At 35.2% G+C, this 26884-nt stretch overlaps 1 protein-coding gene across 1 annotated transcript in view; it reads right to left on the reverse strand.

Annotated features, from left to right (window-relative positions):
- Positions 1-586: 586 nt before the first annotated feature.
- The window catches only part of STAM (signal transducing adaptor molecule), a 32912-nt gene continuing 6614 nt past the window's right edge, over positions 587-26884 (reverse strand). Inside the window, exons 2-14 of the mRNA XM_074535378.1 lie at positions 22989-23073; positions 16404-16479; positions 16222-16317; positions 15546-15692; positions 15184-15274; positions 13987-14179; positions 13566-13660; positions 12268-12356; positions 10594-10681; positions 8024-8078; positions 7528-7681; positions 6835-7010; positions 587-5684 (exon numbers count right to left, since the gene is read on the reverse strand). Coding sequence (XP_074391479.1) covers positions 5435-5684; positions 6835-7010; positions 7528-7681; positions 8024-8078; positions 10594-10681; positions 12268-12356; positions 13566-13660; positions 13987-14179; positions 15184-15274; positions 15546-15692; positions 16222-16317; positions 16404-16479; positions 22989-23073 — 1595 coding nt within the window. The 3' untranslated portion in view covers positions 587-5434. The remainder of the gene's footprint in view (positions 5685-6834; positions 7011-7527; positions 7682-8023; positions 8079-10593; positions 10682-12267; positions 12357-13565; positions 13661-13986; positions 14180-15183; positions 15275-15545; positions 15693-16221; positions 16318-16403; positions 16480-22988; positions 23074-26884) is intronic.

A 26884-nucleotide genomic window follows, 5' to 3' on the forward strand; every position in this document is an offset into this window, starting at 1 on the left:
CACAGCACACATTGTCAATTCTATTAAGCTTCAATTCTAACAGCACTTTAAGATTCATTAACCAGATTTTAGCCTGATTTTCAAGACATTGCACATTGATCAAAACATCAGGTTCTACACTACTTTGTGTTGCTGTCACAGAAATGGAATGAACTATCAAGCTACCATAGAATCAACTTATTCATCTGTAACCAAATATATACATCATAGTACAGACACAATTGTTTCCATTTGTTCTTTAAAATCCTTTTAAAACACTGATGCTGTATTTACCAACAGACAGAGGACATGCAGCATACTTGAAATAAGATATACATTGGATTATCTGAGTTAGCTGAAGGAAATCAATGAGAGAATGTGTTTAAAAAGATAATGTAATTTATGTGTAAGCATTAAACAAGAACAAAAAACCTACAAATCCTCCCTGACCAGAACAAACAAAACCTCCACCTCCAACCCATCTGAAAACAGAAAATGTAAGTACTTCTAACAGACCTTGCTTATTGTATCTCTAAGTCTTTCCAGCAAAAGAACTCCTTGCCAGAATATTCTTCTATAAAATTTATAAATTGACTTTGCAACATAATGAACTAAATACTCCAACTTTAATATTTTGCATTCATACCAAAAAACAATTAACAGTTTTTACAAATAGTGTTATTTACTAAAACAATTCTTGTACAACAGTGCAGTATATCTAAATATATACATATGCCAACATCAAAGGGAGCATCAAAACAAACAAAGCCAAACAAAATGCACTTTGCTACTGTGTACACTTTATTAAAACCAAAGCAGACTGCAGCAGGTTTTTATTTTTCATGACATAGACAAAAAATATTTGGATTCCAGAAGAACATGCAGGATAGAACAAAAACTGCTACCACCTTTCTGCCAAGGAAGCAGCATGAAAAGGGAATTTCAGATCTGCAATTTACATAGTAGCAAATGGAATGTTTTTAAACACAACCATCCTAATTTAAGAAACAAGGCTTCAAAAATGTACGTAGTGTTTTTTACATACTGAAGCAAAAGTTCAAATGTCAAGGCTTTCTCCATGTTTTCCTATGGTGTTGGACAGTGTACGTATGAAAGTCAATATTCTTCACTGCAGCTGAAAATGAGAAAGGAGCAGCTGTAGTGTGGAGTTGATCAGCTTTACTAAGGTTGAATAACAAGAGTAAAAAATGATTCTGCCTGCTGTTGGCAATGAAGGTTTTTGTAACTTTTATTCTACCTTGATTTTTAAAAATAACTCTTCCAGTTCTTAACTGGAAAAATTATGCTCCCTTGTTCTTCAAAACAGATACATACATGCTCTCCAAAGGAAGGTGCAGTTGTGTAATTCAAAGTGCCAGTGTAGCTGCTCTAACTAGAGATGCCTTTTTCATTCTGTGAATCCCAGTAGAGAAGGAATAAGACAAGACCTTTGTATATAAAGACTGCACAGATATCTTTGAAATATGAGTGAAAAATAAAGTGATATTAGAGAAAATACTAAAAAAATTGGAGAATGAGGTATTAAGCAGTTCTCCAGTGTAAATCTGATGCTCCTGCCATCTAGGGGAAATCAGAGAACTATAGTAGCAGCCTAGAGTTGATCAGCAAAATATGTATATGCTATTAAAAACAAATCCATCTCATTCATGTAACTATTTGCAATCTGACAGAATTTTCTGAGCTCAGATTTTTTAGTTCTCCCTGCCTCAAAATTCATGAACAGTATTTTGACATAAATACTGCGACATGAGGGCAGTATGCTGCTCCACACCTGTTGAAACATGCAGGAATTCTTACATTTTGCTCCTTTTTTACTACTATGTGCTTTGGCCAATGACATTACAGACACATCTACACAGCACCAATTACTAAACAGAGTTGGGCAAATATATTGTGACTGCACACTCTGGAACACACTGCCATGATGTCAATACAGAAAATTTTAACATAGTACCCGAGTATTTTTCCTGGGAGGTTTTACAGTAAATCTTGACACCTTTGTTGTGCCCACATAAATTGAGATGATACACATGGCTAAAAAAATTTTACTCATAGAAGTGAAATGCACAGAAGGCAGTTTCCAGAGTTTGCTCCAATTCATGCCAACCAAGACACTGAAATGCCCCTTCTGAAGTTAATGAGCACTTTTGTATTCCTTAATGAAAGGGTTAAGTAAAAAAGGGTTATACAAACTATCTGGAAGACATTTTAGCCTTAAACTGACAACTTACTTGTAAAGAAACAAGACATTCAAAAATCAGGTCCTCTATTGGAACATGAATAACATTTCCAACGATTCCTTACTTTCAAACAGTTTACATTCTGACACTTTATTTAATTGTTAAAAAGCTTTTCCACACAGTAGCTGTATGTGTGCTTTCCCCTGCTCACTAACATTTCAGTGTTCAACACCATAATAAGGTAGAACAGAAGTGAACTTGGTCAAAACAATGCATGAACAAGGAATCTGAGAATAAATCATGGCAGAGAAGCACCAGTAATGGCATCTCCAGGTTCATGATAACAAACCAGCAGAGAGGAGGTAAACTGAAGTTCATTTCTGAGCTGTAAGAGAGAATGTGAGAGGATGACTGCGGGAATTCATGCAGTGACAGCATCTAGCAAAGCAGAAGACATCACTTCAGAGTATCAAGCATACAGGGCACAACCAAGCAGAAAGACATTTTCTGATTTAAAAAATCAACATGAAGTAATACAGCTCCAAATTCAATTTAATCCAAAAATTGCATGTGAAATGGAAAATGTAGGTAGCAACAGAAACACTAAGACTCGGAACGTAAAATTTTAGTGACCTCCTCCACCAGTTATAGACAATGAACTCTGATTCAAAGTCAACTAAAATTCCCAGCCTGCTACAGGAGATACCTTACAGCAGTGACTTTTATTAAAGTATGAAGGAAAATAGAAAATGTCTATCTTTTTTTCACAACTTTCATATATTGAATTTAAAGGGGCACTGAATTTTAGCAAGTGGGTTTTTTTGTCATTATGAGCATGAAAGGTGATTTTAATTTTCATAAAAGTGGATGAATGACCAAAATAAGCAAATTGGAGAGCAGAAAAACTGTGATGCACATAATGGTTCAGTGTTCAAATGAGAAACCAGGATCCAGCATTTCTGCAAATCAAGGAAAAACTTCAAAAGTTTTTAAAACAATGACAAATTATGAACAAAATGTATTTTTTCTGGGTCATTTCTGTATGGAAGTTCCACATACCCTTATTAGGGAACATGTGACACAACATATGAAAACCTAAGAATACAACTGTTAATATCAAAAAGACTAACTTGATGCTTCAAGCTTCTCCTTGAATCAGGGACTAAGAACAATGGAATAAAAACATTATTTTCAATTTTGTGTATAAATTATACATTTCTATACATTGACTATCTGATTTTAGAACAAGATACCTAATGCACACAGAGAACACTATCTAAATTATACTACAAGTTCTTTCTAAAGACATCACTTCTTCAATCCATAAAAAGTCATCCATGACACAGTATGTCAGGTTATTACTTTTTTCTTTAGTATTTCCTTTCAAATTTCACAGCCTTTTGTGATGACACCAAGTACTGAAATAATTAATGACAGTTTACAAGGATGGTTAAAAAGTTTAGAGAAAACAAATATGTGAAAATTCTAGCATTAGATCAAGCAGCTGGCTAGAACATCTCCAACTGGAATAGATCAACCATGGGCACGTTTTGTAACCACCCCAATCAGAAGTTATGCAAAGCAGTCATCGGAAAGTATCTGGCAAAACACTGATGTCAATTAAAATAGTGAAACAAAGGCATGTTAGGTAACTGTGAATAGATGCAGGAGTAAATGGGATAACAGAGCTCATTTTATAGTACAATGTACAATTGCAACATTTAATTCCAGAAGCATCACACTAAAATATAGTACACATAACAAACAACTTCTGACATACACACAGGACTAAAACCAGATCTGGTATTGAAATTAGTGGAAATTAGAGCTGCTGGAAAAGATGAAAAAGGATGCATTACAAGATGGAATACAAACACAAAGTAACAACAATCTTTGTACAAGATACTCTGCTCAAGCACACCTGAAATGCTGCCTTCCATTACCACATTTCTTTTGCAGCACCTCATCTACAGAAAGAAAATACCATGCTTTGCAAAGCCATGTGGCTAAATTACTGAGGAACACAAGGATTTAAAACAGGCTAATACATGTTGCTGCAGAAGAGAATTTAAAGTAACCTAAAAGTGGATTTAGATGAGATGCCTCATGAACTATTCAAATTATAGAAGGGTTAATAAACTCAAATGGTACAACTGGAAAGTGAAACAGACATTTAAGGCAGAAGTGTTTGTGTTAGAACAGTAAACAGAACAAATTGTTAAGCAAGGCCACAAGAGATATAATGAAGCCCTGAAGGTTTGTTCAGCAAAGTGATTTACATGTCCGTAATTCTCCATGTTCTAATTAAGAAGACTTGAATAAAATAGTGTAATTCACATTGTGTGTTCCAGTTTAAAACTCCATTGTTTCTCTTTCAAATCAATTCCTCTGTCTTTCTTTGGTGTAATCTCTACCAACACACATAGAATACAGTTCTGGTTCTCATTTTAAAAAACAACTCAAAAATAAATTACATGCTTCTCATGATAAAATGCTGTTCTGTTTCATGGTCCCATGACATGTTTAGCAGCCTCTGAATAGCAGTTTTAAGTTAGTAATTATGTCCGAAGCAGAATCATAATTTGCTGTTATCCCCCCAACTTATTTACTAGTTAACAAGTTTACTTTGGTAGATAAGCTATCTAATAGTCATGATACACTTGTGTTCAATTTAAGAAGTAGTGAAACTTAGATAAGTTTATAAATTCATATATAGACTTTAGCTTGTAATTGTAACCATGATATGCAGAATTACTGTTTTTCCTGCACTGGAAAAAGACATTGCATCTGTCTTAAAACCAGACAAAACTATGAAATATGGTTGTCAGTTCATGATTAAAATAAAAGAGTAAAGCAAATTATTTTTAAACATTGTGTTAAATATATTCACATGACCACCATAGTTATACGAAATGGGCACTACTGCAATCACACACTATATGTACATAACATATATGCCACAACAGTTTGCAATGGTTGAGTTTTCACAAACTAGCCAATTTAACCATACATAAATAATCTTGTACCAATTTTAGGCATTTTAAAAGGAATTAAATTTCCTAAATATATCAGTTCTTCCGCAAAATTAAAAAAAAAATCCTAAAAAGTCAGTGCAAATTGAACTTGTTCACCAAGAGAGATTCTTATTAAGCTGAGGATAAACAAAGTTTAAGAGATTAAATGAAGGAACTCATAGAATCGCCAACCGCCTTTAGCAGAGGTTAAAGAAGATTAGGAATCACAAGTCCTGGATCCTATAGCAGAGCCTTCTGTGAGTAACTGTGCTGTGCTTGTTGAGGAGGTGGAGGCTGTGGTTGTTGTGGAGGTGCTTGCTGACTGCCTGCTGTCTGTGGCAGAGCTGTAGATGCTAAGTTATAGTTTGGCACCTGGGACATATTAGTTCCAGCATTCTGATAAGCAGCAACATCAACAGTACCAGGTGGTGGACTATACACTGAAGGCTGGTTAGAGAACGTACTTCCAGCAACAGAACCAACCATTGCACTGAAAAGAAAAAAACCCAAAAACAACAAAAATGAGAGAAAACATATTTAAAGTAGAATTAACAAACAATTTACCAACAGAACAGCAAAACTTCATTGCTTCTTCAGTTGTTCTATTTATACACACAAAAATCTTCTAACTCTGGACACATTGGCTACACATAAAACTGTAGCCAATGAGTACTCCCATAAAACTCAAACACACTCCTCAGATTTAAACATACAGTAGACACTCCCCATATATTTAAAATTAGACCATGTGTCTATACTTCTGATTTATTTCAAGGTGCAACATGGAATACCATCTATCTTCTAATCTATTAATGAAAAAAACCAAAACCCATCAAATTGTTTTAAATAGCAAAAAAAGTCAGATGAATATGCAGAAACTCACTTTATCATTGTATGCTTTGCTATCCCAAATAAATACCTCTAGAGACAAAGACTAACAAATACTTTAATGACTCATATTGATGTGTCTCCCAGCTTTTTAGAATAAAATTACTCTCCATAGAGAGTAAACAAAACCAAAAAACTCAAACAAACAAAAACCAATTAACAAAAACCCACAAATCTTTCCACAATATAGGTAACTGAACCAAAATTTTGCATCTTTGGCCATCCAGCCAATGTAAAATGTCTCTTTTAGCTTCCTTATTTGGGCAAGCTGTATAAGCTTTAGTCAGTATTCATTGCCCATTCACTTCTTTCCCAAAATGAGCAGAATTCTCCCCATTCTTCTGTAGTACGATATTTAACAAATAAGCAGTAGAATTTACACTCAGAAATTATGTGGAACCAGACAGAGCAGCATATAATCTTCATCATTAAAACAATATTAAAAGTTACTACTAATTCTACTAAATCATGTCTGTATAATTTTCTCTGTTTTATATAAAAGAGCATAGAGCTATATAAATTACATATTTTGTATACAGAAAATTTAAAACTATATAAAATTAAAAAAAAAACCCAATTAAAAACTTAAGTTTGTCAGGAATTTTTACCAAATACATGACACCAATAAAAAGCACTCTGGAAATGACTGCACTAAAGTATCATTCAGTTGTGTTTTTTATACTCCTGTAATTTCAAAAGAGAGTCTCTGTTTAAATTTATTTAAACTTGAATAGAAAAATATTTAAAATTACTTTGTGTAAGACGTCTGTGCAGGCTGACCAGGAATTACTGAGCTGGCAGATGGAGTAACTGTGCCTTGGCTGAGAGAAGGGAGCTGTTCTGGAGGAAGATTGTAACCTTGAATGGGGCCCATCTGTGCACTCCCTGCCACCAAATACGCATTACCTTGAGTTTGCCCTGGATAAACCTAGGAAGTTAAATAAAGCAGTATTAGAAATAAAATACAAGAAAATTTGCTATTTAGTATCTGACTTTAGAACTTAAAGACTTCCCAAATATTTTCATTTCCCTTTTTTTAAAATTATCAGCGAAGAGCATTTAGCATTTAAATTACTGCAGTTAAAAATGGTGATTCTTTCATAGCATCATTTTCATATTGAATTATCTCTGAGTAGATAGGGAGAAATTGTACTCCTTTGGTGGCTTATTTTCTTTAACCCAATATGCAAAGCCCTGGCACTTTTATTTTTTAATTTTATGCACCTTAAAGCCCAGGATGGGCTTTTTCCTTCATCAAAAGGAACTGAACAGAAAAACACTAAACACATTAGAACACACAAAAGAAGAGCATCCAAAGCTTGTAGCTGAAAACAAACACTTTTATTTTTATTTTTTTACATACTGTGCAAAAAAACTAAGAGAAAACACTGCTCAGTCAATGTGAACTTGATAAGGTCAATGGCTATTAAAGGCTACATCCATACCTGAGAGCCAGAAACACCAGATGACTGCATGTAATACTGCTGGTTTTGTAGTTTTGCATACATGGAATACATTGGGTCCTCATTCATCAATTTGTTATACAAAGAAAGAGCCTCCATTGCTTTCACATTGAGCTCTGACAGTTCTGAATGTTTCCTAGAAAATATATGTTACAGTTATATTACAGTTCATTTTACAATTGAGATAACTTTATTATAGGACAGACAACATAGAGTAATTTCATTAAGTGTGTTAAGTAACTTTTTTTTATTGTGAACTGATGCTTGACAAGTGACTGAAAGTCAAATGGTATAACACTATAAATTGTTATGTGACTATGGGAAAAAAAATCTTCAGATCTCTTTTCAGAGAAACTCCTAATAAATACACATATTTTCTTTGCCAGTATTCATAGAAATTACAATATTATCAAGTAATAGCTCTGGTTTCTAAGAATGAATTTTAATTTCGGTCAAAGCACATGAAATTTCTTTTTACCTGTCTATATCCTCCAATTTTTCATCTATGAGAGGTCCCATCTGGTGGCACATTGCTAGAATAGAAACACATTAAAATATATCAGAGTAATAATTTTTTCCATACTGCAAAGTCAGAAAGCAATAAAAAAATTAGATAGAAATAGATGCTAGTCCAATTTTGTTTTAGTTCATTACTATAATCTGTATGTCAAAAAATTTTTAATAACAGAGGTAGCATCATGAACAATTCAAGAATGAGACCCAGCTAAAGTTTTCAGTACCGGTACAATTTTTAAATTATATTTTAAAATAAAAATAAAATGAAACAAAACACATTTAATATCCAGGAAGTATAAAACTGAAACTATTTTGCATAAAAGGTCCACATGAATTGAAATCTTTTCTTAAAGGAAGAAGATTTGGCACTGGAACCTAGATCATGTGCTCATTCAATTTTGCTACAAGAAGACTATGAAAACAATGAAGGAGAAAACTGGTTGCAAAGATTCAATTATCTGCACATCAAAGACACTAATAGCACATTAGTCTCACTAGAATTCTAACTAGGGGAAGGGGCTCTTTCAAACCAGTGACATGTGCAAAAAATAACACAAAATCTTACCAGAATCAGAATTAAAAAGCATTAAAATAAACAAAAATGCACACCCCACGCCTCCTTTCAGCACAAGGACATGGGGCTCATCTACCTGCCAAGCAAACCATGGCTATTTAGCAGAAAGGCAGAGTTTGTCAAATGTCAAATAAACAGACACAGAAACTGAAAGAAAAATTTAGGATATTAGAAATGCAGAAGGTCCTGAAAACATCTGAGCCATGACAAGTGAAAGGACATCTTTACTGAGTTCCTTGAAGGCAACTCCAGGTGAAAGAGGAGTTGTATGCGAGGTACCCATCTGCTTCTTTGAACCTGGGATCAGAAATACATTGGCAGAAATGTTGGGCAAAGATATAAAAGCTGTCAAAGTTCTGCCTGCTTTTATGTATAGCACACAGTGTGACAAAAGGCATCACAAGGATTGCTTAGATGTCTGTTAACATGATGACTGCTGTGCTGCCAACTACAAACTCTGGGCTCCTGAAGAGCTCTCCAGTTCAAAGACAATTGTGACTGGACATGTGGATGGCAGAAGAAAATGAAGTGATTTTTCTGTCATATTTTTGCTATAGATATGTTTTGAGTCCTTGGTTCTTACCAGTGGTGGCAGATGCTGATCAACATTTGATAGAAAACCACTTCATTTTCTTCTGCCATCCACATGTCCAGTCACAAATGTCTTTAATCAGCATCTGCCACCACTGGTAGGAACCAAGAACTCAAAACACATCTACAGCAAAATTTTCAGAACCTATGCCAAAACCAGTAGTTCACCAAAGCCTACTTAAGTGTAGAGCAAGTAATCTTGAATTAGCATTGTAGAACTACATGTAGCCCTAAGTTTGACATGTGCTTTTGCAGGTACCTGGGGAGTAATCATCTGACCACACTACTGCCTTCAGATTCCAGGAGCAGTCCCATGGTTCAATATAAATTTCAGCATTGCTTTAATGATCTCACAATGCATTTTGAAGGAACTCCTAAGGTAAGCCATATTTCTAGGCTGGTTGACAAGCATACCTTTAATTTCTCTGCCTCTGTCCTGCATCAGATATAGGCAATCTGCTTCTTAGACAATAGCCTCTATAGCTATGTTTGGGACTTGAAAGAATAAAACCAGTCATGTTTCTTTTTTACCTCTCTTTAGTTTCAGTGGAAGTAGAATATGTGTAGACATGTTGCTGATGTGAGTTTCTGAAACAGGATTCATTTACAGACATGATGAACCAGATGGGTGTGGAAAGATGGGAGATACCTAGAAGTTTACAAACCTAATTAATTATTAACTTCTAGATAGATGTAGAAACTGCCATTTTCATAACAAAGTCTGGTGTCATCTGAATTGTCACTTTAAGCCTATGTTCTGTCTTGTAATTGGGAAGTTTCTTTTCTTCCTTTTCCAAATTCTATTTTAAAATTTTTGGTGCATGTATCAGCCTAGGTAAAATGATCTATAATGTCTCTCTGAAGAGGTAGTCTAAACAATGACTCAAAGAGTAGGAAAATTTGTAGCACTCTATGAGTTATTTGTTAATATGCAACTCCTCCAGAAATACACATGCAAGCGAAAAGCATGTGGGACACCCACAGGTCTATTCTAAATCTCTCTAGTATTTCTGCTTCCTCTCATGGAATCTTCCTGACACTCCTTTTGCCACTCATGCTGTGCTACCCTGTGAAGGAAAAAAATTATGAATGAATATGACCAAGTATTTATGTGTCTTGAAAAGGGAAAATAATTTAGGAAACAGTAGAGAAAAGTAGCTTTGTTTTAAGTTAATGTTTTTGACTTTGGTCACGTGGATGTGGGAAACAAGAAGTGAGAAGATAATTATGGCTCAGGCACTATTCTCAGGCATGCTTCTCACATGCACACGAAACTGAAGTTGTTTCAGCTTAGTTTCAATCTGCATTGATACAGAAAATTACCAGTAAGGAAAACAACAATGAAAAAATTCATTCTTTTTTGTTACCCTCAAGATGAAGCAGTTCTGGGAGGTCTGGCTGGTCATCAGATGGATCAGCACTTTGCAACATCTGCAAGAGTTGGTCCATTTTATCCTGCAACACAAATTGTATTATTAGGGCAAATGTGGCAGCAAGGGAATTAGCACTTTCCGGATAGTAAATTAAAGCACCTGTTCACAACAGCCATTTTGATCTCTTGGCACTTCAGAATCAACTAGACTAACTTTAAGAAATTGCAAATTATACATGCTACTTTACAGGAATGAAGATGCTTGAACAAGAAAATGCTAAATGAGAAAAAATAGTGGTAACAAGTGGAATGTGCAGAATACTCCTTTATTCCTAGAAGTCCTTCTAAACATATATTATCTTCTCAGCAGTTCCTATCTTGCCAGCCTAGATATTACATATGCAATAGCACCACCTAGTGGGATTGGTGGGAATGTTTTGACAGAATACATTGAGAAAGTACTTTAAATTCACTGAAAAGAAATTTTAAGTGCATGAGGCCTATTCAGCATATGAGCCTTGTCATTACCAATGTAACGAAGTGTTGTTTTAAGATGATGTTTGGAGGCATCTCAGGATTTACTTCAGAATAAGTTAAGCTTAACTAAGGAGTTTAAGTGCAACCCTTTTGTCATAAAAATATCAAAGGTTAGAAAACAAACAGGCATAAAATCTTTGAAGAATATGTCTTGGACTGAACTATATTGGTTAAAGTACAAAAAGCATAACATGTAAATTTTTTTAATCATTTATTAGCTGAGCACTATCAAATAAATAGCCTATTTCACATTGACTTATATTGGTTGTATAAAGGAAAACCATGCTTTGTCCTCCTTAAACCATGGGAAAAGTCAAATTAACTACTTTCTTAAAAATTATACTGTGGCCAATTCAAAAACAAAAGAAGACACTAAAAACTCAACAATGGACTCACAGAAAACAAAAGCTGGAAGGCTGAAAGCTCAAGGCAGGCCTCAGATAATCTATTTCAGCAGGTTACAAACTAGTATCTCCTGGGAAGAAGAGTTTTTGAGGTGGAATTTAAATAGGACTTCAGGAAGGCAGTAACTGATTTCTCATTTCAAAAAAACAATGACAGAACCCAGGTTGAGGTAAAAAAAAAAAAAAAAAGGGAGGGGGGGGGGAAATTTCCTGGACTGAATGTTCCTGGAAACCTTACAGGATCACCAAGGTGAGATTGTAAATATCTTACTAAATATTACTTACACAGGAACAGAATTTTAGACTTTTCAGGGACAGAAAGAGATCTTTTAGTCTGAGGGTAGACAGTGGTGGTTACACTGGAAATAAATCTAAGTGAGCTGTCAAGATGAGTATCTCTATGGTATCCTGAAGTATTTTAAACAAAATTTGAAAGTAGATGTACCACTCAGCGCTAAGATTCTAGCTTGGAGGTAAACAGATGTACAACCCTCAAGTAGGGCACTAAATGGAATGCAGTTCCAAATTCATTTTCAGAAATTCCTAAAAACTTCAAGACTCTTAAACAAAAGGGAATACTGAAGATTTTATTTATTACTTTAATGAAAACTCTGTTTCCATGCTCTTTTTATCATATTTTTGAAGTATGAGATGAAAGGGTTAAACATCACATATTTAAATGTCCCAGCAGCGCATTTTATACCAATCAGGATTTTTGCCATGCTTACTTCATCAATATAAACTGGTTCTGGCTCAGGTTCTATTGTCTCTACTTGAACTTCATCACTGAACTGCACTGTTTTCTTCTCTGCTTTCACTGTAAGATAAACAGCCAGACTTAATTTTACAAAAGAAAAAAATAAACAATTACATTAATATTATACAACTAGTATAGGTTATAGGTTCCTGGCATTTGAAATGTCTACTGTGAAAATTTTAAAAATTAATATTTTATTTACATTTGAAAGCTACAGACCTAAATAATTTTCTTATCTGTAAATCACATTATTTAAAAAAATAGATCAGTTCACACAAGCTCAGCAGAAATGTGTGTTAGCAAGTAAATGGCTTTATCATAGTCTCCCTATACATAACATATATTAAAAGGTCATCTGGATAAAAGACTCAAAGATTGACTGGAAACAACAGGGCCACCAAGTCAAGTTTAATCTTAAACTGATAAAATCATCTATGACAAACTGAGCCTTCTTTTCTCCAAAGCCAAGCCCACAATTGAAAGGTCTCAAGATTCTCTACTCCTTCTTCACCAAATCCTATATGCAAAGCATCTCACTCCTCTGTAGTGGAGACTAGCACAAAAAAGCTCTACATTTAGCAAAAAAGCTAAATATTACTCTTATTAGATAGTCTTAGCATAGCACAAATGACTGGTACAGCATGTAATTCTGCTGACCTGCTCATCCTTCTAGCACCCTCAAATTGAGAGCACAGAAGATTAATCTTGCAAACCCATGAGATTTACAGAAATCAGCTCTAGAATCTTGAAGTCTTATCTCATATTTAATATTTTTATTAAATATTTAAAGTAGATTGGATGGATATAAATAAGCTGCATGCAGAAAATCCCTCTGTCCACTATGCACAGGTACATACCTACAGTAGGTAGGTTTCTTGAACTATTTGAATACCGGTAATCTGTCTCCAAGTCCTATCTGCCATGGGGTCTTCAGTTCCATCTCAATTAGATATGCACCATTGCAACTGCACAGAAAGGCCATTTGGAAAAAAAGCTGCTGTTGCCCACATTTATTTAGGTGTCAATGGAGTGATTTCATGAGTCTCAAAGAAGCTGCTGACAAAGCAGCAGCAGACAGCAGCATTTCACAGCAGAAGACAGTTTGGGCAGCCTTGGTCTGACTGTTATTTGTGACAGCATAGCAAGGGTTCCTCAGTTTTACTCCAGTTATCACATTAACTTGCAACTGAACACCATCATAAGGGAAAGGAAATCACCCATGAGCCATGGCAGAGTTAAACATATATACATAAATGCAATGCTACTTACTCATTTCAGGCTCAGCAGAAAGATCAGCTGTTACAAAATTAGATGGAAACAATCCTATACCCTGATGAGTTTCACCTTTCCACCAATTTGGATCACTAAAGATTTAAAAAAAAAAAGTAAAGCCATCATACATCAGAAATCCCATATTCACACGGAACTTTCCTAGGAATTGCACAGTAAAGGTTTTTATATTACTAGCACATGAATATAACTTGCATATATGCAGAAATCTTTACACAGGAAATTTTATGCAAATACATTTATTTGTAAAAAATTGAGAAGATAACAAAATAAAGTATTAATACAAAAATACATTTCCATTCATTGTATTTCAAGGTATGCTTTTACATAGAAGATATAATTACTTCTAATTAATTTTTACAGTTTAACATGATTCTAGTAGGCTTTCTATATTACTTACCTGTCATCAAGTATAGTTATTAGTTCTCCAGCTTTAAAAGTTAGTTCATTATCTTCAGCAGCCTCAAAATCGTAGATTGCACGAACTTTTCGGCCCTCATGTTTGTGGTTTGTTAAAAGGCTTGAGGTGCTTGGATACAAACTGGAAAGTGCTGTCTGCTGTTGCCTTTGTTCTTTTAGTGACAGCTCAATAGCTACAAAAGAAGAGTTACTCAGATGAAAATTCCCTACAAAAATGGGTTGATGGATATGAAAATCTAATTCTGTGAAAACTTTTAGTCTAATTCTATTCCTGTTGCATTTTAATGACTTTGTGTCTTTCTCTTAGAATTAATGGTAAATAACAAAGAGAGCAGAATTCTGCCTGTGGATTTACTGAGGCTTCCAACATGGACAGGATGAATAAATGGCATTTAAGAACAAATATAATAACCCCACAAAGTATGATATTATTGTTACAACCTTGAACCAATGTAAAATATTTACATTCTTATTTTACATCTTACACCATGTTGAACTTTTCCAGATTGCTTGAAACATTAAAAAGATACATCTGTTCCAGTGCACACTGGTTCTCTGCTAGACAGAAGACCTTAGCCTGGATTCACAGAATCAGATTGACACAAATTGGTTGAGGTTGGAAGGCACCTCTGGAAGTCATCTGGTCCAATCCCTTGTTCATGCAGGGTCACTACAGCTGACTGCCAACGATAGCTTTTTAATATCTCCAAGAATAAAGACACCATGATATCCTTGGGAACCAGGTTATCATGGTTATCCCATGATAACCTGTGCTAGGGCTTGGTCACCTTCACAGTAAAGTCCCTCCTTAATTCATAATTAACAAAATGATTTTTGCTTGAACAAGCAAAACTTTTCCCCTTCCTTTATATTCTTCCCTATCATTCCTTGAATTATTTCCCATTTCTGGGTCATTTTCAATTGAACTTGACTGAGCAGAAAAGTTTCACTGACATTAAACTCAGTTCAAGTTTGCAGAAAAAAATGGATCATATTTAAGAAGGGGCAGTGTGGACACAAACTTTATGAGACTCATGCAGATATGTTTTGAGACACAGATCTCTTTAAAAGTAGATTTTGGTGGGTTGACTATTGAAGAAACCATCAGTAACACATACAGATTGACTACTGTTCATTTAAATAAATATGCATCATGTCAGTAAATAAATGCACTCACCTTTAGCTAAATCCTCCTCTTCCTTTTTGGTGGCTACTGTACCAGGATCTTTGGCAACTAGAGCTGGACTTGCTTTTGCCTGTTCAGCAGCCTAGCCAAAAGTAAAAGATGTAAAAATTAATCGAAGAAAAAACTGACAGTGCATTAAGTTCACCATTTTGTTTTGTATTCATCTGCTACATAAAAATCTAAAATAATTTAGAGCATTTCACTCCTCAAAGAAAAGTTTTATTAAGACAGGGTAGCTTTCATTTTGTTTGCCAAACATTCTAGAATTCAAGACTACAAACTGTAAAATGCAGAGCTAAGGATAAAAAGAATTTGTGACACATTTTGAGAACAACCACAAAAATCTAATATACCTGTGAGCCAATAGCTGGGAAAGTAACTCCTTGCTCCTTAAGATTTTTTATCATGGCAGATATTAAGCTAAGCTGTGGGTCATTCTTGAATTCATCAGTCCATTCCACCATAAGGGCTTTCAGCTTTTCACAAACTTTTGGATGACCCTGCATGGAGAGTAGAAACTAGTTAAAGGATGTAAGAATCTGATCTTAATTTCAAGTAATTGCATGTTACTGTCAATATAAAACATATAGATACCTTAATTTGCAGTCAAATTTAGCACTCAGTCTTTATCAGAAAGGGAGAAAAATACATCAGCATTGTGTTTGTGCCAGTACAGTATGTGCTAGGCCCAAAATGAAGTAAAATAAGATTACATAACACCCCCTGTTCTATCTTCATTTCATCATATTTGTATTTAATGTTTTACTGATGTTATTGAAAGTGAAAATATAGTAGCTTATTTATAAATTAACACGCCACACCTCCCCCAGACAGAATACCCATGTTACCTAGTATGAGGTGGCATTCAGGAAGTTCTGAGAGCCACAGTCTTTACAGTAATCTTCTCTCCTTCCCCTCCCCCTTGTTTCCAGTCCTCTAAAAGTAGATTCCATTCCACTTTCAGATTATCCCAATTCTGTACCTAATTTTACTTACAAGTGAAACATAAAAGTCAATGCAATACATTACCTTATTCAACACATTGCTTACTTCACTGGCAAAATCTCTTGAACAGACTTCTAAATGAAAGATTTTGCCACAGTTTGATACACATGCTCCTAGAAGCTAATGAAAGAAAGATTAAAACTTAGAGATTTTTTTTGCAATATAACTTTTCAGGAAGAAAGTGAACTACATAAAAAAGAACCTACTGTTAATGCTTGCATAGCGACGTGCGGATCTTTATGGTTCACTCTCTTCATTATAGAGCGGAGGCAGTCCTTAGGCCTGAAAAACACAATCCAGCTTTAAAAATATGGAATGGAATGAACATTTCCTACTGCACACGTGATCATGCTGACAACGTTAACAGATAGCAAGATCTCCTGAACACCGTGAGTAAATTATTTAGTAGCTTATCATTTAAAACAACAACATTTAAAAATAAATTAAACAACATAAACTGTTGTAGCCATTTCTATCTGTAGGATTTGTATCTCTCTTAATTATCATAACCTTTCAGTAATTTATATAACTTCTTGTACTTAGAGCAAATTACTGTAAATACTCCACAAATGCATAAAATCCCTTACAATTAGAGAAGTGGAATTCTCTGTAGTCCATGTACCTACTCTTCTATATTTCACATATATATGTAAGAACATTTCCTTACATACTGATTTATCAACACTGTTTTATTCTGAATTACCACCATATTCCTCAAAATCTCTTTTAATCTACAGAATAACAATAATAAAGAAGACATGTAATGAACCAATAATTTCTAAAAAAAACTGATAGACAATCTACATCAAAGTTACAAAACAATTAAGTACAGAATTCAAGTCTTACCTATGTTGTGGTAGATAGAAATAATATGAAAAGCAACTTCAACAAAGAAAGGGGACTTCAGAAAGTTTAGCATATTGAAATGTATGTGACTTTCTGATACTTTGTTCCATCTATAAAGTAGTGGAAAGCTAAGCCAGGTTGAGGTAGGAATTTTCAAGGGCATACAATCATCATGTGTTAAATAGCCCTGGAAAGATAACCCTGGAAGAGGGTAAGTAGAGAAGGAGGAAAGGAGAAGGTAAATCTACACTAAGAGATTTTACACACTTATGGAGTTTACACATTTATAGCATGGTTGTCTTTGGAAGCAAAAGTATTTTTCTGTTGAACTGATATCCAAAAACTAACATGAAACTCAGGTATAAGTTACACCACTGCTTGGCTATACTATATTTGGCAGTGTCTACATTTTACAGAAATGTCCACCTCATATTTAGTGGCACTAATTATAGAAAGTGCTGTCACACAGCACAAGTACATATCATTCAGTGTATACCTTCATATACCAATTATTACAGATGAAGGCTTTAAGGCAAGTACTACCTTTTATCTATTAATTATCCAAGACTTCTCATATGTTCACTTTAGTTGAGAAAGAATACAAGCTAAAATTGTTAGAAATAACTGCTTTCTGTAACCATTAGTTTATGAGTAGGATTAACAATGCGATATGATTGCAAGCTCAAAAAAGGTGCTTGCCCATTGTGAAGCCAGTATTTATAAAGGCAGGGTGCAGGATCAAGAGCTTAGGAGTTCAGGAACAGGACCATTAGCCTATAATGTTTTTTACAAAAAAATCCAAAGTCTTATTAAAAGTAATAAGAAAGCCTCAAAGCCAAATGATAATCCACATGTCTCAAGTACAATCTATTTGTTTATATATTTAAAAGAAATTATCAATGCTTGAGTGTTAAATGTTTTTAAATACTCAAATGTTTAAGATAAGAAAAATTTTGATTACATGTAGATAGGAAAATAATCCAGGTGTACCAATGTTTAGTCACACAGAGTAAGAAGACCTATTCTAGACAGGCCTGTAATTCTTATTTTTACTTCTAATTAATTCATCATACAATTTAGTGTGTAAATTACGATAAGCACTATGCAGAAACCAGAGGGAAGCATGCACTCTATGAGTGTAGAATTCTGTCTACTTATTAGGCATCTCTCCAAATTGTACTATACAAATATTTGGCCACAGCACCACTCCAATGATGATAATTTCAGAGGCACCACAATGAGTAGTAATAACAAATAAGTAGGGTGAAAATATGGCAAGATATAATAGAAGCTATGTATCATATGTGGCATCATATGGTATCATAAACCAATTCATAGAGAAAATAATGAATTTCAGGTTTAGTTTTAGAAAGTAGAAAAACAATCTGATTATATTTTATTTAACAAGGACACAATTAGCAGCATTTGCAATATAAAATACTACTCTGCACAAAACATTTCAGATATGTTCAGGAATTCATTGTTCATTTACAGTCTAAGGTAACTCTGTGGGACTCAGCTTTCCTCCTAGCTCCTTCAGCAACAGGCTGGTCATTAAGCTTCCTGGTCAGCCTGTGAGACATACACTGCAATTACAATGCAAATGCTACTGAGATTGTGTAATGTGAGGGGGAAAAATGGAAGACACATTGGAAAATTATCAAGTAAGCAAGTTTGCTGCTCTCTCTTGCATGACCAAGCACAAAAAAATCCAAAGAAGAAACAGCTAACCAGAACACTGACTTGCTGAGGCAGTGATTAATCCTTAAGGAATCAAGACAAAGTTAGGCAAGCAGCAATATGGGACAAGCCATTTCTCAATGACAATTTGCCAATACCCACCCCCAACAGAGAGCACTGCAATGAACATTTCTATTTTCTCAACACTTGGTGCAGCCTCTCAGCCACTGACTCCATTTTTTCCAGCCATCTTTTTTTTTTTTTATTAAGTAACCTTTCTTGAAAAAACTGAAGTTGTGAAAGTTTCAGTGTAGACTGATATGTCTAATGAAATAAACAGTACAAGTGTCTCAAAGCCAAATGCAAACCTGATTGGAGTAAGGAACTGGCTAGCACTTGAAATTACTCAAGAAGGGTGGGGCATCTTTGCTAAAATATACCATACCTGTCCATTAATTTTTCCTTTTATTCTGTTTAAAGAACCATCCAAATTTTATAATGTTATTTTATTCTAAGATGAAAAAACTATAGATTCAGTTTTGTAAATATTTTCATTGTAGAAAAGCAACACTATGCAAAAATTGATACCTTTCCTGTAGTCAGATTTAAAATGCCAGTCAAATATAAAATCATAGAACATCCCGAGTTGGAAGGGATCCCCAAAGGGCCCTGCAAAGTACAGACTCAAGAATCACTCCATGTGATTAAAATTTTAAATTTTTTTAAAAGAAACAAGTTTTAAAGAATGCTGTACAAAACCAGGAGGCAGAAAGGATTGCCTCTAACAGTATAAAACCTTTGTTTTAATCATGTTTCTACGCTGAAAAGGCAACTTGCTCATTGAGTTAATATTGGCAAAAACCAGGATGCAAACAATGTGATGTGTGACTGCTGAGCTGTATGAGCCCCTAATGGAAATTCAGAGATTAAAAAAAGTGTTGTCTCATCATTAGACAAATTTTAGATTATCTAAGAACCTGATATGTGAAGTATGCAGAATATGTTAATTCTGTACTACATAGAGTAGTATTTCATATAGGCTATTGTAAACAAGTCATATTGTTTAAAATATTGACACATTTTCTGTCTTTCCTGTGTTTTCTATAAAAATTCTAATAGCAACTCTGATTTGGAAATTCATAAAAAAAACAGAAAGCAGTCAAAGAGAGGGATTCTAACTTGCTAAAAATCTGGTTTAGTTGTTTGGATTAAAGGAAGCAAGATAACATTTTCAGCAATTTGCAATTCTCAGTACCGAGAGTATTACAACATAAAAAATAACAGTAGCAATTATGCTATGGAACTGTAACTAATTTATCTTATGAGAAAATGCAATACCTTTGTAGCATAACAGGCTTCCAACAATTAATCTGGATACCAACAAGTTTGCAGACAATGTGCTATACCAGAAGTGTTACTTAATGAATAAGTGTTTTTCTAGGCTGCTGTGGCTTCAGGTGTAAGGCAATCTACATCTAGAATGCTGCAGGATGCAAGGGAGCTTGTAGACTAGTACAAAGAAAATCAAAGAGAGATTTTTGTAATCTAAACTTCTTCCAAGAACAGTAATAAACAGCCTGTACTGCAGCAGAATTGGTTAAAAAATTAAAGTCAATCCCAGCTAAGAAGACTTGCATCCTTGTCAGAGGACCTTAAACTGCAGGAGAATTTCAAACAGCTAAGCATATCTCATTTAAACTTCTTAATGGGAAACATTATCTTGCTTTACCTTGCTACTGCACAACATAACCTATTAAAAACAAAGAAAACCCACTCTCGGCAAGTTTTAACAGAATCTGAATTTAAGCAACAAGTCAGCTGGCAGCCTATTACAAGCAGGATAAATACTACAAAGGTTTAAGTCCCACTTTTCATTTATAAAAAAAAAATTTTAGGAAAAAGATTAAAATACAAATACACAAAACAAAAAGACTAAAACCAACACAAACAAACCTCAGAAATACTAACAGGAATTTATCTGCATATTACCAGAAGATCTCTAGCTTTATGTGTACTGCTGTGTCTTGCAGCTACACACATTTCAGCACTGTTCAGGACAGTCTCACTGTTGCTGTGAGACTTAATTTCATCTGTGGAAAGGCTTTCAGTGATTAAACAGAATACTGAAACATTCAATAATATAGTTACTGTTACAAGCTTGGCATCAACGTGCTCAAGGAATAGAAATGCAGTTTTATATATTAAGACTAATATGAAACATTATTAACAACTTGCCAGCTGCTATCTTCACTACAGTTATATACAACAGCACAGAAACCTCAATATGCTGTGCTATTTTTGTGTACTCCTCCAGAGACCATCTCTAATCCCAAGGAATAAGATTATTTGCAAACCTGTCCTTAGGAACAAAAGTCCCAGGTGGGACTTTGCTGTCTGGCATCTCATACTGTTTCTAGCAGTTCTACAAGGCAATCCAAGTCATTCTCAGAGAAGCCTTCCACAGCATCAGTGGCAAAACTTTCTTCTTGAGATTGTTCCATTCCTAAATTCTTACAAGAAATGTTTCAAAAAGGTGTATTTAAAACATTTCCCAGTCCTAATACTAAAGCGACTGAAAGCACTATAAATACTCTGAAATTATGTCTTTAAACTGCAGTTTTAGTTGCTAGTTATTATACTTTTATACTTCCTACTTTATCTTTTCTTGTCTGAAAAGTAAGTTCATGCATGAATTCTATAAGAGAGCTCAGTAAATAATCAAACACGAAACATTAGCAGCCCATATTAAGATGTGTTTAATTTAGTATCACATCTCCAAAATGTACGTTTTCCAAAGCCCTGCTGACAGAGAATAGCTTCTGAAAACAAGGAGAAGAAACACGAAGTCTTGTTGTTTTCTGACAAAGACACTGGTGGTCTGATGGTGAGAAAAATGGAGGGCAGCAGATGCTTTATACCTTGGTGTTAGCAAATATTTGACATACAGCTGAAGTCTTTGTAGTGTCCTTAACACACAGCAAGTGAAATATGGGCTGGATAAAGGTGAGTGGAAAACTGGTCTCCTAGGCTCAAAGAGCTGTCACCTGTAGTGCAAATTCCAGCTAGCAGGCAGTGTCCTTCAAGGATTTCTGCTGGGATCAACAGTGCTCTCAGTAACTTACTGTCCAGAGCAAGTTGCAGGGGAACATATCAGTACACTGAAGCTGTGGCTAATGTTCAGAGGGACCTGGACAGGCTGGAGAAATGGGCACACTGGAAGTTCAATAAGAACAAGGATAAACTATTGCATTTTAATGAAGCCAGGAGCTGACCACATGAAAAGCAGGAAATTATCTGCAGGTCCTATTGGGTGAGAGGTGTCAGCAGTGCAGCCTGGCAGCTAAGACAACCAACCACATCCTGGCTTGAACTACAGGTCAGCACAACCAACACGGTCAGGAAAGTGACCCTTTCCCTCCATTCTGCACTTGTAAGATTGCATCTGGAGCATTTTGTCCACTTTGGAGCTCCCCAGTGCAAGAAGGGTATTTACACACTGCCCTAAATCCAATAGATAGCTGCCAGGACAGTCAGGGAGGGTCACATACAAGGAAAAGATGAGAGAGGTGCTTTCAGCTTTGAGAAGAGGAGCCAAAAAGTGGGGCTTACTGCTTTCAACAAGCAATTAGTCAGAGTATACACAGAAGATGCAGCCAGATTCTTTCTTAGAGCTGCACAGTCACAGGACAAGATGCAACAGACAAGACAAAACAGTAAAAATTGCAAACAGATTGCAGAATTTTTAATTTCCTTACTTAGTAAGTAGAACTAGTTAAATACTGAAACATGTTGCCCACAGAAGTTGCAGAACCTTTGACCTTGGAAGCATTCAAGACTCGACACGGTCCTGAGCAACCTGATCTAATTAGACCTGTTTGAAGCTGGGGGGGGTGGGACTAGATGTCCTCTGGAGGTCACTTCCAACTTAGATTATGATTCTGTAAGAAAAATGCCTCATGAAGCTTCCTGGGTTTACAGTAATACTGCTAAAACATGTCAATTTATTTTATCTGCTGCACTGGTGAAAAGCTGCAGTACACAAATCCTAATTTTAACACATCAGCCAGTATCTCCAAAGCAAGGATTGCAAAATATTTCCGCAGAAACCCCATACATTTTCCTTTTACTTGTAATCAATTTAAGTTAAATTCAGCTTTTGTAGAAGTTTGTAAAAGATAACAAAAAATTCACTTCTCTCACCTGGGTATGAGACTGAAGTAACAGAATTAAAAACATTTGGGGAGGAAATTCCTGAAGTTACTTACCCTGTGCGTGACTGTCCAACTTTATCACAGATGTCTAAGATGAGGCCCCAGTCCTCTGCAGTGTTCATCTCACTGGTTGCTTTCTCTGATAAATAAAGTAAAAGTAAATCAAAATACAAATTTAAAAAAATATTTAATTGCTAACAAAGATGTTGATATATTACCTCTTTGTATATTTCTAAATGTATGAAAAAATCCTTTTTAGTTACTAAAACTCATATATTAGTAGTGTCGTACTTAATACTTTTTGATTTTCTAATGTTCACTTGTGACTATTAATTTTAATTAATAAGCAAATATATTTTGGGGTTGTTTTACCCCATCATAAAGATGCACATAAAACATGACACAAGCAGTATAGCTATCAACAGATTTTTTTTTTCCATTTGAACTATAAAGTTTATTAGGATATGAATATCCAAAGCATTGGTTCACTTTTTGCAGAGTCAGATACAAATGAATTTATCATGTTCTCAGACACCAAAGTGCTGTGTCTTGCATTTCCTTTCATGATATATTTCACTGTTTCTTTTCAGCTACAAAGACTGCTAAACCAAAGTTAATTTCAAAGAAGCCACTGTGACTCTTCCTTCCAAATTTTTTTAATAGGCCAAAGGTCTCTGGTAAAGACTAAAGAAATAGAGAAAGGATGTAGAGAAGAAATAGATTCATTGTCAGAAGAAAAAATAGACTCCCTCCCTATTTGTCCCCCACAAACACTTAGTTACAGTAAGGATAACTGAGCCTTACACTGCAGCTCAATAGAAAATTATCTAAACACTGATACATCAGCTCAGGACTGGAGAGCATAAGGGAGTGCACCTGCATTTTTAATTACTAACCAAAAAGTACGAGAATGGGCATAGAATAATACAGAAACTTTGTTTCCCATCCCTGCTCTTCATCTAATGTTCACAGCTTCATCTACAAAACACAAAATATGCCTCAGCAGTAAATATCATCCTTCAGGGAATGTCTTGGGCTACTTAGTTTTATGAAAAGAACCAAAGATTTCCTATAAAAACTTCTCTGTCAGGAAAGATTCATTATCTAGATTGGCACTGGCAAAATTGCAAGATAAAGACAAAGTAAACACCTAACTCCAAAAATTACAAGGATTATTGATATTGAAGTCGAAGACTTTTCTTATGAATGTTTCCATGTCCTGCTCTATAGTTATGTGCTCCCAAAGTATTTCTGAGGAAAAATTCAACACTGACATATATTCAACTGAAATGATAACACATCAGCTCTATGGCCTGATGCAAGTAAAGAGCAAAACAGTATAGGGAAATCCTAAATGGAAGTTAATTACTATTCTGAATGTTCTCTCAGATAAAGTAGAGAGACATTACCTCTTCTCTGTAAACCCTATCAGAAAACTTGTTTGATTAGAAAAAGCATTCATAAGCAACAGAAACATCAAAAATGATGGGTAGACATCATGCTAACATCTAGCACTAAGATATACCAGCTGATCAACCAACCACTTCATTTTCCTTTCAGTCTGCTCTTGTTCCAATTCATGCTTATGACTAACAATCTAGAGATTTGTGATTTTCAGGTAAGACACTTGAACTCAATGCCTGGCATGAACCATCACAGACCAAGGCAGCCTTCTGAAATTGCAGTCTATGCACACAGCAGCTGTTCTGCTCCAAAGACAGCCTCAACTCTGCAGCACCAGAACTGCTTTTTTGAAACACAGAGCCAGAGTTTCCTACACTGTGTTCCTCAGACTGAAAGCAGCTGATGAGCACAGTCCAGACACACAAAACAGATCACATGGAGGCAGTTTACTTCCAAGACTCCACTGCCTCTGTTCATTGCCTGCTCTACTGGAGCTGGACCAGCTCCAGTCAGAGTGCCTGCAAAGTTCTGTCCAAAGCCCTCAGCTCCTGCCAGGCTCCGAGCTCGCACGAGGAGCTCACAACCCACACTGGTCACTCTTGCCTAATGCTGCACTTCAGTTGGCACGTCCTGTAGCAGAGAGATGAGCAATCCAATGGAACTGGAACCTTGGTCTTTTCCATTGTTCTACATAACAGACATTTGTCTGTATTTCTGACAACAATCGATCCTTCTTTCCTCACCATGTCAGCAAAGAGAAATGACATAGCAATCAGTTATGTCTTCTACAAACCAAGGAGTAAACTAATGCATGTTTAATGTTTTAATATAACAGCAAACTGTGCTTTATGCTAATTCAAATACTTTGGCTAAAACTCCAAATAAGATAGTGATTGATGAAATCCCTGATCCACATCAACCACACTGATTACAGCCTTTATTTTAATTCTCCGTGAGAATATTTTGCAAATCTATTCATGAGTACAATTACAAGGTTTTTGCTATGACCACGTTCTTTCTTGGCAGTCGAAGTTAGTCCTATGAAAAAAGTGCCATTTGCTTGTAATGCCTTCCCCTAGGATATTTCCTCTACCAACAAACACTAGATAGTTTCTTAGTAAATTTCAGCCTGAAACCAAATTCCACTGTATACTTTCAATCCTCTGTAGTAACAAGCATCCAATAAATCAATCAGATAATAAAATTAATGGTAAGACATGAGAAAAAAAATGCCTCTATTTAAATTCTGTCTCAAACAAGAGAAGTTAAAAGTTAAGAACATACTGAGAATGTTAGCAGCACACTGAGCTGACTGTCCACAAAAAAGGCCTCTCACTAATGCTATGCCAAACACAAAGGAAAAAGGACTACATCACAGCTCTCTTCCACGAGGCTGCACCACTCAAATTCAAGGCAGTGTTTTCAGAGCACAAGCAAGGCCTACAATAGTAACTTTAAGCAGTGCAAGACTGTACAATCATATATTGCATCAGGATAATTTGTAGTAACTAATAGTTATTATTAATCCTAATTACTATTAATAGTAGTTAGTAAAATAATAGTTTTAAATTTTTTTAACTGTTTTTTCCTTGTTTGTTTTTTTTTTTCACTACTTGTCTTTACTGCTCACCTTTATTTTTTCAGGAGTTATTTAATATTCTTTTCTTACCAGTAATTCCATAAGACACACACACATATTCATAAGAGCCAGAATTTCAGATGAAAACAATAATTGGATCTATGGGTTCTTTGGCAAAAACAACAATGATCAGGCACAATATAAGAATATATTTCTAAATTATTTCAACAATTTATTTAGTTCCTAAAACAAACACAAAAGAGACAAAAAACTCATAGAACTTTTTGGCCACTTTGCAAGGCGCAGACCTTGGAATCACTAGGCCTCTCTCCTTACACTTCTGCATTCAGAACACGAGCCATACTGGGCCAAACCAGTTCCAACTTGCCCAACATTCAGTCTCTAAAATATTTATTATACCTACACCAGACACCTAGGAAAAAGAGAACAAGGTAAGCATTAATTGTACTTTCCTGCCAACACACCTTTCAATGACCAACAATTTGCAGCTTCGTAACTCCTGAGTCAGAATTGGTGCTCCAACCACACAAACATTGTCATAAATCACACACAGAACAAATAAAACATTCTGAAGCAAAAATGCACCTCATTTGATGGAAATCTCAGCTGTGTTTGTATGTTTAGCTTCTCAATAATTTGTAGAATATAATGTCCTTTAAATAAAGTACCTACATGCAGAAATAATTCTTCCAAACATATATTGTATCTTTTTTCATGGCACTGAATAGCACCTGGCTTCTAAGGAAAACATCATTCCTCATTACAAATGCCATAGACTCTCCCTGAAATACTGTACCTAAAATCCAGAAGACAAAGTTAGACCTATTGAATGAGAAGCCAGGCCAAAAAGATCTAAATATACGAGTTTAATTTCTTATGCATTGGTTGAAAGCACAGAGGCTATTGCATGGCTCTTTTGGGATACCTAAATCACCCTGCCTCTCCT

This window comes from Zonotrichia albicollis, chromosome 1 (genome assembly GCF_047830755.1).
Source record: "Zonotrichia albicollis isolate bZonAlb1 chromosome 1, bZonAlb1.hap1, whole genome shotgun sequence".
Classification (NCBI taxonomy): Eukaryota; Metazoa; Chordata; class Aves; order Passeriformes; family Passerellidae; genus Zonotrichia; species Zonotrichia albicollis.